The sequence below is a fragment of the Chenopodium quinoa genome, unplaced genomic scaffold (assembly GCF_001683475.1).
Source record: "Chenopodium quinoa cultivar QQ74 unplaced genomic scaffold, ASM168347v1, whole genome shotgun sequence".
NCBI classification, from domain to species: Eukaryota; Viridiplantae; Streptophyta; class Magnoliopsida; order Caryophyllales; family Amaranthaceae; genus Chenopodium; species Chenopodium quinoa.
The window spans coordinates 7,120,123-7,135,125 of record NW_018745024.1 but is presented as its reverse complement, the minus strand read 5'-3'; the positions used below and the strand labels follow the sequence as shown (position 1 = coordinate 7,135,125).

The 15,003-nt window shown below is 30.6% G+C and overlaps 2 protein-coding genes across 3 annotated transcripts; one reads left to right on the top strand and one right to left on the bottom strand.

Annotated features, from left to right (window-relative positions):
* Nucleotides 1-1,630: 1,630 nt before the first annotated feature.
* On the bottom strand, nt 1,631-2,575 carry LOC110708436 (auxin-responsive protein IAA4-like). Of its 2 annotated transcripts, none has more exons than XM_021886564.1 (2): nt 2,281-2,575; nt 1,631-2,137 (listed from the first exon to the last, which is right to left on the bottom strand). In XM_021886564.1, the coding sequence occupies exons 1-2, from the start codon at nt 2,445-2,447 to the stop codon at nt 1,801-1,803; spliced, it is 504 nt and encodes a 167-aa protein (XP_021742256.1). In that variant the 5' UTR covers nt 2,448-2,575; the 3' UTR covers nt 1,631-1,800. The 2 variants fall into 2 exon arrangements, with proteins under 2 accessions (XP_021742256.1, XP_021742257.1); XM_021886565.1 differs by having other exon boundaries at nt 2,277-2,507.
* Nucleotides 2,576-7,495: 4,920 nt separating this feature from the next.
* LOC110708435 (auxin-induced protein 22D-like) lies at nt 7,496-8,671 on the top strand. The gene is made up of 2 exons (XM_021886563.1): nt 7,496-7,901; nt 8,041-8,671. Exons 1-2 carry the CDS (start codon nt 7,723-7,725, stop codon nt 8,366-8,368), a joined length of 507 nt encoding a protein of 168 aa, XP_021742255.1. The 5' UTR covers nt 7,496-7,722; the 3' UTR covers nt 8,369-8,671.
* The last annotated feature ends 6,332 nt before the right edge of the window (nt 8,672-15,003 follow it).

Genomic DNA, 15,003 nt, shown 5'->3' with positions numbered 1-15,003 from the left:
GAATCATCGAGGGGAATAGGACTTAAGCCACATGATACATTACATTTGTCCTAATTCCTATGGTGATAATGTTTGTAATGTTTGACTTTGTTTGTGAGGTTGAGTTGTTGAACTCTTAATGGGTTCTTGTGCTATTGAGATGCACACTAAAGAACTCACCTATGTGGTTGTGAAGATTAGCCATCTTCCATGAAAACTTTGGCCAGTTTTCTAGATCCTCCACTAGACCTAAGGTGAATGTGCTTAGCTATAAATAAGCACATATCTTCGCGGAGTTCAAGTAAATTTTGGAGTGATGTATGTGATGTGAGGGTCTTGGATTAAATCTTAGAGTTTCAAGGCTAGTCCACTATTTGATTAAGAGTCTAAGGATTTCAAGGTTTGTCCACCCTTATACTTGTAATTCATTACCTCATCTCACTAAGCACTAGATTTCAAATTACTTATGTAATATCTAAGTGTTAAGTATTGATCTCCTCTTATGCCCAATATGTTGCTTATCTTCTTCTTTGTTTTTTTCTTCCCTTGCTTTAGTGGGGGATTGTTGGAATAAAGAAAGGGAATTCAAGATGCTACTTCCCATTCTTAATTTCAATTGAATAATTCTCACATAACACCTCATTTTAGTAGAAGTTTAAGGTGATAAATCACCAACGTTTTTCTCTTGTGTAACTCTTATAACCCTTCCCTTTTATGAGAATGTTAAAGGAGATTAATTACCACCATCAATTTGATTATTCATCTCCCTTGACGTTTGATGGGATTATTCTTCTATGTTTTTCTATAAATAGAAGAAGTCTTTATTATGCTACACACACATTATGAAATACATATCAAACACAAGCTAAACACATACTCTATATTGGGCATAAATTACTTGGCTCCAACCTTCCACCCAAAAGTGTCTTTGAGTAGAAGTGGTGTGTTAACCTTAGGGAACGTGCCAACGAATACAATTGAGCACCCCGGTTGCGTCGGAATTTCGTTTTCAAGTCAGTGAATTTGCTTCACGACACACTGTACTCTTCCTACTTTTGTGAGATCAATTTTTCGGTCTTGCTTAATATTTTCATACTATTTGTAATAGACTACTCCTTATTTACAACAATTTATACCGTTATCATGTCAATAATATTATTGGTTTTTTTGCTCAATTAATGTTTTAATTATTTCCTAACATGTTAGGCCTAAATTTTATTTATTTTCTCTATTATTACTGTATTTATAATCTTTTTCTATTATTGTTTGTAATCACCAATTGTCATTGTTAATCAAGACCTATTAAATGCAATCGCACCTATAAAGATATTTGGACAATGGAAAAGATCATTTTCAACCGTAATAATTTCAAGTGGTCACCAAAAATAATGTCTACCTCTTGTTTAATATCTCGTCATTGAGCAAAGCTTTGATTGATGAATAAATTATCAACTTCTTTCAAAATATAAATAATAAAAAATTATATAACTTATTCCAACCATACATATGTAGCTCTTGCCTCTTGGATAATAATAAAAATATTTATTATGATTATAAGAGATTTTTTTATTAAATTTTTTTTTTTATCAAGATTATAAGATAACTTTGCTATATTTATAACATGAATAAAATTGAGATGAGTATTAATTTACACCTTGGTAAAAAAAAAGATGATCTTACATAAAAATTGATCAAACTAAACCAAGTATATGGTATTATATAGTGTTACATAATTTTGTGATTTGCAAATCATTCTTCACAAAATTATACTAAGTATTTACGATGTATTTGTCACAAAAAGTTGATTATTAATTAGATTTTTTAGGCCAACCCTTTAACTTCAGATCCTTTTATCAATCTAAGTCGTTTACAAGAACCAATAAACATTTCCCATGGAACATCTCCAACCAACATCCAATCTCCATCTTTGTCTTCATAAGTTGGTTCATCCTTTCCAGCTTTAAATTTGAACAACTCTTCTAAGGCCTTTAAGAGTTCCTTGTAATCGTTGTATTGTTTTAGATCAACCTTTCTTAGGTAAGGAGCTCCGTCCATGCTAACTTTTACGTACATTCTTGTGCTTTCTTCGTGTGATTTCGTAGCTTGAAGGCAATTTTTTCGGTATGATCTAATAGGAGGCCATCCGACTGCTTGAACCCTATAAATTATAAGTAGAAAAAAATCAATTAGTAACATGATCATGTGGTATGTGACTAAATATATGTATAAAGGGAATAAAAAAAATTCAGATAAAAATCAGGTGAAGCGAATATGATTTAAATCAAAGTTTGATTAACTTAATTTCTTTGTGAGATTTGGTGGTCGCCATGGCAATCTTCAACACCAGAAGTAGATTCCTCACTAATTTTTGAAAATGATCTTTTCTTTTCAGATCCATTAGTTCCCGGTAAGCCTAATCTCAACTCGGTATCATTATGATAACTTGAGATTTCGTTGCTCTTTTCCATTGCTAGATTTAAGGCAAAAACTAAGGTGATAAACACGGTTTTGAAAGCTTTGAACTAGTAACCAAAGAGAGAATTGAAGTTTTAATCTTGTGTAGGTTAGAAAGCAAATTATTTGTTGATGTATGTTTTGATGAGAAGATGCTTAAACTATGGGTTATATATATAGACATGGAATTATATAAAAGTGGGTCTACTTCGAGCACGTGTGGTGTACTTAGCAGTTTGATTAGAAGACAGGACTTATCAACTCATTAGTTACTTGTCGCTCAACTGCACATGCCCTTGTTTGATTCTTTTGGTCTGTTGAGAAACTTGGCTTTTAAGGCCATGATTCTAGGACAACGTTCTATTACTTTCTCTCACAAAATTAGTGTTTGATTTTTATCAACGTTAGTTACTGCAATACTACGTGTAACATAATAATTTATTTATTTATTATTTTTTTTTTAACTATATTATGGTATGTTAATACCTTAAATTAAAATAAAAATAGTATGGTATGTTAATACGTTAAAGGTAAAGACTAGAATAGACCCGGTCTACAATAACTTATTGTAGACCCAACTTTCTAGTATACCATACGGATTTGATTATATCATACGAAATGTGATTATATTACTACAAAAGTGATTATATCATCCTGAAACTATTATGTAAATGTATCACTCAAAAAGTAAATTTATCATTATAAAAGTATCAAATAGTAAATTACATCATTCAAAAAATGATTTTTAAATTTTATCATCCTAAAGATAATTATATAATCTCATTAAATGGTTTAATATGAGATTTTATAATTCAAAATATGACTCACAAAAAGATAATTATATCGTCTAAAAAAGTGATTATATCATCCAAAATGTGATTATATTATTTGAAAGTGTCAAATTTTGGGTCTACAATAACTTACTGTAGACCGAGTCCATACAAATCAAAAAATTCAATTATTCAATTCTATTTTATTACCTCCTTGTAATTTTTACATTATCTCTGATATTTTATCCACTTTATTACCCATTTAACTATATTAGATAATTCCTTCATTACACCACCCACATTTTTCATGTATTATTAGAAACAAAAATCTACAATAAGTAATCAGTCGAACTCTATGAAATAGAGTCAAATAGATCACTTTGTTGGTTACATTGCATCATATTATCAAGTGTGTTTTACATTAATGTATTACTAGATTAGTCCTGTGCGATGCACGGATTTCTTTAAAATATAGAGTATATATTTTATGTATTCTTACGTATCAAAAAAATTATTGAGACATAAACACTAGTTGTAAATGCTAGTTTTATAAAATTAATTTTGAAGAAGAATAAACCGAATATGAAAATTTAAGCATATACATAAAAGTTAGATTTTTAATATACGATTTTAATTAAGCAAATAAAAAATGATTTTAAACTTAATATATAAAGGAAAATAGAATAAACTATGTACATCAAAGTATTTTGTTCAATAAGGCATAAGGGAAAGATGAATTAGATACCAATAGTTGGTGATAGAAGAAAAATAAATAAATTTAAGAGAATAGATAAATTGAGAGGAGGAGAAATTAAATTTGAAATTTGAAACCAAAGAAAATATAATGACATCAAATTTTTATTTAGGCGAAATTTTTTTTCTTTTAAAGCTGTCACGTGGACAATATGATATCAGCGGTTGTTCCTTTAATTTATTTATATAGATATAGATTAAGCTTTGAATCCTATAAGTCTATTAAACATTTTACAATATATTATGTTTAAACTTGATTGTACCTAATAAGTCATAATTTAACTTGTTTAGTCCTAACACTTATTTTTTCTGATCTGATCTGAACTTATTAATTCAACCTATTTAATCCTAACACTTATTTTTTTTTCAATTAACGTATGCACTCTTACCTTTTGTACCTCACAATATCTACACCTTTTCTATTGTTTTCTTTCTCTAACTTTAGCTATGTTTTTTTTTTCCCTTACACCCAGTTGCATCCCACTCCTAGAAAGTAACAACAAATACCATACTAGTACGAATACGCAATGACTAATACCTTGAGATTGAAAACATTAGATTCTACTAAGAATCTAAGATGATATAGAAGTAAAAGAATATTTGATGTAGCTTAAAGTTTGAACATCACCAATTTCCAAAGATTTAACTTTGTCACCCCTAGTAATTCTTATTACTATCTATTAAACCATTGTCTCTTTGATTCTAATCAAGAACCATAATAACTTGTAACAAATGGTTGTGTATGCAATCAGCTTATAGAAAGTTAGCTAGTGATTGTCCCGGGTTGCTAGTTTGTGTAATTCTTGCTTTAATTTAACAATTATGTTCGATTATTTAATTTGTATAATTAGTGTGTGCAGTGGTTTGGGCGTTGCCTTGGATGTCACTTTTTTTTACATCATATGTATTTATATTAGATTAACTTTTGTATACACCCGCCTTACGCTAATATATATTAGTGTACATCAAGCAGTATAAGGGTACCTTTTAGCTAATTTAGGATAACTTTTTGCCTTTTTTGGATAACTTTAAACATAATACAATTTTTATATAAATTGACAATAAGAAAAATTTTATAATGCTAATTTAATTACATTCAATCACCAATAATTGAATTTTAATCATTTAAAATGCGATTCTTTACCATTAAAGCGTAGATAATTTTTATATATATTGGGTTACTTTTATGCATATTGGGGTAACTTTTATTCATTTTAGGGGTAACTTTTGATCACTTTAGGCTATCTTTATAATGGATATACAATAATTATTGTACACCCAATTTTTTAAAAAGTTTGTGTTTAAATTATAATGTTGTGGAAAATAAATGAATTATATTACCAATAATTTACTTAATAAATGAAAGGAATATAGGTAGTATAATATTATGTAAAACTTGAAACATTAATAATACTCCATCTGTTACATATTACTCGTAACAAAGAAATATTTTATGTTTCACAAATAATATCCCTTTGTTGCGAGTAATACGTAACTGGAGGAAGTAGTTGATTGAAATGGTAAATGTATTACCTATATGTATTGGAGGTTATGGGTTCAAAGCATATTTTATTTTGATTAAAGTGTGTAAGCTTGTACTACGTAGTTCAAACGACCTAAATTAAGGGCTTTAAATATAAACTTGATCATATCTATATACGTGTTCAATTAAATATGATCTTAATTATAATTGTGGTCTAGCAAATAACTACGTAAATATAACCCATTTTATAGTGTGATAAAAAAAACATACATCATATCATAGGTTATATAAAATTAAATAAAATCATAATCATAATTATGAGATATATAATGACTTTTATTACTTTACCGACAATTCGAAAGCAAGAAATCTGAAATGCATGTAGTTGGATAAGGATAGTAGTTGTAACGTAGACGTGTAGGTCACACTAGCTCTAATTTTAGGGACAAGCTTAGGACATACGTTAATGCAAACCCTATTTTTTTTTAATAAATAAGAACCCTAATTTGGGTGGTTATGATTGAATTTAGAAAGTAATGTGGACCGTTGGATGAGAGTAGATGGTGGTGGTTGAGAGAACTATCCCACATGAAAATGCCCTGCAAAATCTTGCAAACAACAGCTTGAAGATCTGGACCATTTAATTGACACCCATGACTTTGGGTCGGAGGACGCGGTCATGCGGATACATATATGATCATATTAATTATTTGATATGTGGTGTGGATACAAATCAACATTCTTATTATTCTTGTCAAAATAATGAGTACATTATATATATGTATAATGTGTGTATATACTTTGGTATCTTGGGTGGATTTGCGATTTTCATTATACGGAGTGGTAATCTATATCAAATCGGGTGTATTGTGTGTGTATTTATGATTGACGTTTAATATGTGATTTATTTTTTAATTTGTATTCCATCTTGGGGTGAAATAATCACTAATTAATTTGATGTATAACTAACGTGGTGCATGTTTTGGTTAGAAATGTCATATTTTATGTAATTTGTACAAAATAATCTGTAATTTTACTCTATATGGAACAGTTGACTATATATATCAAATCAAATTTCAAAATCTAACTGCTATAATAATATTGAATCATTAAGTTTAACTTGGTAAAAGAAATGCAATTAATAACGAAAAGTGAGAGATTAAGAGTTTGACACAAGAGATGACACATACATACATGAGTGTATATGAGATAATAGGTTGGGGGTGAATTCATTAATCACAAAAGAAACTAAAGAAACACTACACAAGAATACACTATACTATACACAAAGGTACACAAAAGTGATGAGGTGTGTTATTTGTTACTTGTATTTCACGTGACATGTGTATGGTAGCGCGTATTATGAATATGGCAGATTTAAATTTATCGTATCTATCTATTTTAATAAAAAGAGTAGTGAGTAATTGAAATTGATGGCATACTAATTGACTATAATTTAGAGCTATGATCAGATTGATCACAAATATATTGAGTAGTGAGTAATTGAAATTGATAGTGTATTGACTATAATTTAGAGTTATGACCAGATTGATCACAAATAAATCGAGTAGAGAGTAATTGATATAGACGGCGTGTTGACTATAAAAATTTAGGGCTGTGATCGGATTGATCACAATTAAATTGAGTAGTGAGTAATTGAAATTGATGGATTATATTATTGACTATAGAGTTATGATCATATACAAATAAACTTAGTTAATTTTACCAAATAATAATGCATAAGTATCAAATTTATTTTTAAAGGTTGTATCCATATTTTTTAGTCATGATATATGGTGATAAATAAACAAAACAAAAACTTAATAAAACTTTATATAACATTATTAGAGAAATAGAGAGGAAATACAGTCGTAGAAGACAGTAAATAAAAGTTATATTTTGTTCAAATAATAATTGTCTTAAAAGCTAGGAAGTAATATACACTCTACAGACCAAAAGTAGTGATAAACAAGGGCATGTGCTGTTAAGAGACAACTAACTAATGACTTGCTAATTCTGTCTTCCAATCACAATGCCAACTACACCAAACGTGCTCTAACTATAACCACTTTTATACAATTCTATGAGTGTATATATAGCACATAGTTTTGTGCTTCATCTCATCATCAATACAACTTTAACTTTCAATTCATTATTTTTAAAGCATCTACAACTTATTTCTAACGTGCACAAGATTATTACAAGCTTCGATTACTGATTCAAAGTTGTTAAAGGATCCAAATCGAGCTTTGTTTTTGCTTTCGTGGTCGTGTATCATTAACAATGGGAAAGAGCAACGATAATTTGGGTTTTCATGAAGACACGGAGTTGAGATTAGGGTTACCAGGAACAAATGGATCTAATAAGAAGAAAAGATCATTTTTGGAAACTAATGATGATGAGTCGTCTACCACTTCGTGTGTTGAAGATTGCCATGATGACCACCCAACTCCACCACCAAAGTAAGTAGATTGATCGCATACATTTAGATTTAAATGTGTTTTATTCACTTGATTTTTCTTTTCACGCACTATTTATTTTTTATTTCATATATTTTTTTTTTCATGATACTAATTGTATTTTGCGACTTGTTATCTATAGGGTACAAGCAATTGGATGGCCTCCGATCAGATCTTACAGAAAAAATAGCCTCCAAATCACAAAATCAAAAGAAGAATCCTCAAGGATGTACGTCAAGGTTAGCATGGATGGAACTCCTTATCTAAGAAAGGTTGATCTAAAACAATACAAAGATTACAAGGAACTCTTAAAGGCACTAGAAGAGTTGTTCACCTTTAAAGCTGGAAAGGATGAACCAACTTATGAAGACAAAGATGGAGATTGGATGTTGGTTGGAGATGTTCCATGGGAAATGTTTCTTGATTCTTGCAAACGGCTTAGGTTAATGAAAGGATCTGAAGCAAATTAAGGGTTGGCTTGCTTATAAGCTAGCTAGCTTGGTCTAAAATTTGTCATTATATCATGGTACTATACAATGTACTCGGCCTAGTAGCCAGACTTGTTTTGGATCTATTGTCGAAATTACACAATTGATCATATCATAGAATTTTTGAGAGACTGGTTGAAAATCACAAATTTATGTATACGATCTTAGTTTAGTTTATTTAGCCATAAATATTAGTTAGATCGATTTTTTTGATCAAGTTCGTTATAGTCTTATAGATATATATAATATATGTATAAACTCGTCTCAAAAGTTTTATACCATGAAATTTATATTATTGTAGTGTATGTGTTTGTTGCATAATCATTATCCTTTGTTACAATATAGCTTAGTATGAGTTTGAAGTTTTGAACGGATGATATTGTTCAGGAAGATCATTTATAGGCGCAAAATCAGATTTAATAAGACAAGCGAAGATGATGATAAATAATTACAAGTATGATAATTAATAATTTAATACCATGACACAATGGGAATAACTAAGTGATATTTATACAGGCCTTTAACTTTTTTTTTTTAATTTTATTTAATAGATACAGCTTGTTAGGTTAAACATACATTAATTTTTTTTTTTTTCGAATAGAAACATACATTAATTTACAAATGCTTCAATCATATTGTTATAAGTTTAAATCGTAATCTCTCTTTATCTTTTACAATACTTTTTTTTTGTAGTGCAAAATCTTACTTCATATGTGCTCCATAGTAAGTTACTAAGTTGTATATTAATTGACTAATTGTATCATTCGGCTCATAAACACTTCACAAGCATCACAAATTCGACTTTATGAATGAATTTTGGTAAAAATTACTTCATTTCAAAAAAAAATAATAAAAAAAGGAGTCCCTACTATAGAGTACGTACTAAGAATCTAAAAATTTGAAGTAAAACGTATGTCAAAGCCTACAGTAACATACCCATGCAATTTTAAGCAACATATTCACCATAAACTCTTAATTAGCTTCGTAGTATTTTCCAACCCATTAATTAATTTGGATGCATGTTTAGTGTTCTATACCATCATTCTTCCTCCATCAATGGCCTACATGCCCTTATTGTCATCGAGCTTCAACATCGGCGTAGCTAATAATCAGGTGGCCACTACGACGTATGTACCCGTAAGGCAAGCCAAGCAAGCATAGCTGGCCAAAGCACAACACATTCTCAAGTTCCGTCCCTGTAATGTCTAAGAAAATGAAGCACCATGACAACGACTCTACGTACGTAATGGTATATATCTACGTCTAACGTCTTTGTTACTTCTGCATTATTTTTGGACATTAATTTAACAAGTTAGCTTAGACATGTTCATCAAACCAAACATTTGAACAATGTTTAAGCTGTAGGAATGTACGGAGTAGTTTAGATTCCATTCAAAAAAAAAAAAAAAAAAAAAAAAAAAAGGAGAAAATTTGCTCTAATTTGGTTTTCATTCAATTTTAAAAATTATAAAGTTTGTTATTTATTTATTTATGAGTTATTATTATAAATGAAACTACACCATGCATAAGTATAAGTGTAATGCATAAGCATGGGTCAGACACATGAGGGTTGGTTAATTAATAGGCACAACACAAACGTAGTGTAGGCAGCCAAGCTTATTGACGTAAGGCCAATAAGACACTAGAAGCACGTCGATGGACCATTGGCTGTGTTCAGTGATTAATTTGGATGTTATTTTCAAAATGATGTTCAGCAGCTTATGAGTTGTTTAGTTGACGATAAAAAGTGTGAATGTGAGAATTGTAAATTCATGGAAATTGTGACTTCTCACAAATATATGGGAAGTTAATTACCTTACTTCCCTTAGGTAAGGCAAAGTTCCCATGATTTACAACTTCCTTCATCTGAACCAAACAAGTTTAATTTAGATAATTCCTAGGAATTGGATGTAGGTATTTAATTAAGGGAATACCCAGTCAATCAGCCTGATCAACAAACATTGTAAATCAGGTGGTAGTTGAGTAATTTTTTGCAACTTTTTTTTTAAAAAAAAATAAATAAATAAAACCCAGATTTTAGGATTTCAAATCCACTCAATAGTCAGTATCACGATCGCAAGTTCGTAACAACCACCACCGCTTGAAGTCCATCACGAGATTTATGACCACCACAATCCATCTTCCCGTCGATCAACCATGGAGGCTTCCTCTTCTTGTTCATCCTTTCTCAACCGCAATGACCCAATGCCGCTTCGCGATAGTAATAAAACGACACCCTAGTAGCAAAGAGTGTAAATTTAGGGTCATACTAACCCTTTAGGGAAATCACCTTCCTCGTGGCGACATCTTTATCTCAATGACAATGGTATTGCTCATGGGGAGAAAGGAGGAGAACAATTTAAATAGCCATTGATGTAATGATGTGAAAAGAGAAGAAGATTTCAATTACTTATTTGTCCCCATTTTATTGATGAAATTACCAATATACCCCCTTGATTTACAAAGTTGGTAAATCAGCCTGATTGACTTGTATTTCTTCATTTAATTCCCATAAAATACAAATTTCCATAAGAAGTAAATTTCTATATCAAACAAGCAACACCTTATTTTTGACCAATTTATTAAAAATATAAAATCTATAAGGGCACCCAACGGCCTCGCACTGCACGACACATGGGTCAAGCAATATAAGTCCATTTTCATGCTCACTTGCCTTGTGCTTAAATCGTTTGTGCTTTGAATGAGCCAAGCTAAAGCCAAGCTATATTGGGTTAGTACATGTCGATTTTTCATTGGAAAATTGTACCTAAATGGCTACTACAAACATAAATAAAAAAAAACTTGTTATACTCCCTCCGTTTCATAATATTAGTCCCATATGAAATCAATTACATAAAATAAGAAAACAAATATATTTGGAATCTAACACTAAAGTACAACATAATTCATAATTAGTTTACCTTGTTTAACTTTTTTTATTTTTTATTAGGAAAACACAAGTTATAATTGCATAATTTAAGTTAAAAATTTCCTTATTTATAGTTATGTCATCAATCCAAAATCAATTAATTCTAAACAATCAAGTTATAAATGAAATATATTCAATATGGGTACATCTTTTTGAAATGCCCAAAATAGTATATGGGACTAACATTATGAAATGGAGGGAGTATTATTTAAGTACGTTGTGTTATGAGTCTTATGACGTTTTAATGCTTAATTAAATAGCTATACAATAAATTATTAGATCATACCATATCAAAATACACTTCTTGCATTGCCTTGTCAATCACTTAAATCACCAAGAGCTTGATTAAAATTACATGTACAATATTCTTGTAAAATCCTTCAAATTATTAGCGAGCCATATTTCATTATTTATTGTAGGGAAATCGGAAATAAAAAGGAACAAAAGTAATGGCTTTTTATTTTAATTTTATTTTAATAAGAAAACCAAATGGACTTCTTTATACTAATCCGTATATGAAGTAGTATAATACTTCGTACTATGTAGTTAATATCTGTTTTTTTTTTTTTTTGAAATAAACTTATTTTATCTGAAAGAATATACCAAGTAAACATATTTTCAACTAGGTATGTAACACTTACGTATGATCTAGATGTAAACTTCCTTTTTTTCTTACACAAATGTTTAATTAAAGCCGGTGTACAATATTTTATTGAATGGCGGAAGTTGTGGAAACCAACAACTGCCAATTATATTGTCTCGCACGTGCAATCTCATGATTGCGAAAATAAAACTGCCAACAAATTACACTTTCTCTCTCTTCCTCATTCATTCACTCACCAGCTTCTTTCTCTCTCCTCGTTTTTACTCTGAATTGGCGATTTCTCTCTCTAAAACTTCCGATTTTGAGCGTTTTCTTTCTCCTCCATTGTTGATTTTCGAGCTTTTTCTTTCTTCTCTTTCACTGGTGAAGTTGTTATTTGCTTAATTCAAGTTCGTTTACTTATTTTTTTGAGATTTTTGTTAGTTTAAGTTGTTTTGATTCTTCGATTTTTAGGTTTTTTTGATTTTGTTTTCGATTTTCGTAGTGTTTGATTCTGCAATGGTGAAGAAGAAGATTACAAAGAAGGCTGTAGATGCTGAAGAAGGTGTGTTTATTTAAATTTTTCAACATTTTTTCAAATTTTCAATTGAATTTTCGCTTATATATGTCGAATTAGTAGTGCATGTTATTTTTTATAGTTTTCTGTTGATTTTTTATGCATATTATGATAATTGAATTTTAATTTTAAAGTTATTATGTTTAATTTTGCTTTATTTTATTGTTCATTGTGATAATTGGTTCAAAATTTGTTATACATGTGTTGTGGTGTTGTTATATGTGAAACAAATTTTGCATGTTTGTTTTCAGAAGTTTTATTCGTTGCTTATTATTCTTCAAATTTTGTATGTTAGATTTTAGTTAGATTATGAGAATAGTATGCATATCTGCATTGTGTTTGTGTATATGTGTTTGAGTAACAGTAATATGTGCATTGTGCATTGTGCATTGTGTGTGAGTAATAGATATATATGTTATTTATATGCATGACAAAGGTTACTTTATGCTGTTAAAAGGGTGACTTTATGCTGTGAAAAGGATCACTTTATACTGTTAAAAGGGTCACGTTTTCATTTAAAAGGGTTACTTGTTGTAGTTTAAAGGGTGACTTTATGCAGTTAAAAGGGTCACTTTATATATTTAAAAGGGTCACTTTATGCTTGTTAAAGGGTTACTTTTTCAGTTAAAAGGGTTACTTGTTGTATTTTTAAGGGTGACTTTATGCAGTTAAAAGGGTCACTTTATTCATTTAAAAGGGTCACTTTTTGCATTTAAAAGGATTTTATGCATATATTCTGAATTTTCCCATGAGTAATTTGTGAATTTGTAATTTATGATTATTCTCTGTATTAATTAGATATAGGTGGTTCAATAGGTGGATATCGTTATAAATCGCCTTCAAGGGGAAAAGCAATGGGTAAAGAGTCTGCTAAGGGCAAAACAGTACCTAAAAAGAGCAGGACGGTTCCTGAGAAGGACAAACCAGAGTCTAAAACTGTGAAGGCTAAAACTGTTCCTAATAAGGCCAAAGCAGAGTTTCAGAAGGTTAAAGCAGCTCCTAAGAAGTCTAAAATTGTATCTAAGAAGGCTAAAACAGTAGCTGATTCTAAATTGCAAGTGGTTTCTGATTCTGATACTGTTGTGTAAGTATACATGTTTTTTGTTTTGCATTTTTTAATTATATATATCATGATTCTGATTCTGATATTGTTTAACTTATTTTTTTTATTATTATTATTTAGGGAAAAAAGACCCTTGATTGCAAGGTGCATACCACACACATTGGAATTTATGTTGAGTACTTTTAGTCCTAATAAAAAAAAAAGTTGTTGAAGAAATAGGTTTTGGTGGTTTATTACATCTAAAATTGAAAACTTTGAATCGTCAAATGCTACATTGGCTTGTTGAACACTTTAATGGTGGTAGTTGCATGTTTACTATTGCTGCTGGTAAAGAGTTTGTAGTTACTAAAAATGATATATGCGATGTCTTTGGCTTGCCTTTGAGTGAGATTGTTGTTCCTGAACTTCAGAAGAATCCTGAAGAAGGTAGTGTAGATAAACGTATCATTCAGTCATGGAGACTTGATTATGGTCTTACTGAGAAGCAACCTCTGCATTTGTCAAAAGTGGAGTCAAGGATGGTTGATATGGATGATGGTGGGGAAGAATTTAAGAGATATTTTGTGCTTCATGCTATGTCTAGCTTCTTAGCTCCTACTACTAATAGGACTGTTTCATTGAAATTGCTGAAGGCTGTTGAAGAAGTTGATGAAATCAAAACATTTGATTGGTGTTCATATGTTTTGAAAAAGTTAAAGAAGGCTGTTGTGAAGTATAAGAATGATGAAAATGCTCAAAATGTAAGTGGTTGTTTGCTAGCTTTGCAAATTATGTATTTTCATCGATTAAATTTTCAAGGAGTGATGTGTCCATTTTATATAGTATTTTACCCCCGTCCCTTGGTCATAATTAGTAGTGTTTTTGGCTCTTAGGAGCCACTTTTATTACTAATTGGTATTTTCCAATGTTTTCGTAGATTTGGTTGACTTTTGCAGGGATTTATGCTTTTGGAGTATTTTCCCGAGATATTTTGGAGCAATCACGAGCATTGGAGAAACACGACCAGATTTTATAGCCCAGGGCCGGTTAGAGCCATCGAACCGGTGATTAAGGGCTCGGTATAGGTGATACCGGGGCATTTGGACCGAGTATTCAAGACCCAAAGAGGAAACCCAGATTGGCCCGAAGAATTGGAGCCCAATAGAAGTCCAAATATTGTCCCAAATGAGCCGCCCGGCCAAAAAGGCTGGCGCCCGGAGGCGCGCCCGGCCGGGCGCGAGATTGCTATTAGAGATAAAAAAGGGCGCGCCCGATCGGGCGTGTGTATATTTAGGAGACGATTAGCGTCGTTTTAATTTGTTTTAGTTTAGGATTTTTGTACGGGGTATAAATAATCCTCCGTAATACGATTTTAGAACTTCTTCTTCTTCTTTTAACCTTCTCCCTTAGACTTTCTCTCTCTACTTAGTTTTTCTCTCTCTTACTCTCTCTCTGAACCTTTGTTCTTATTTCTTTGATTAATTCT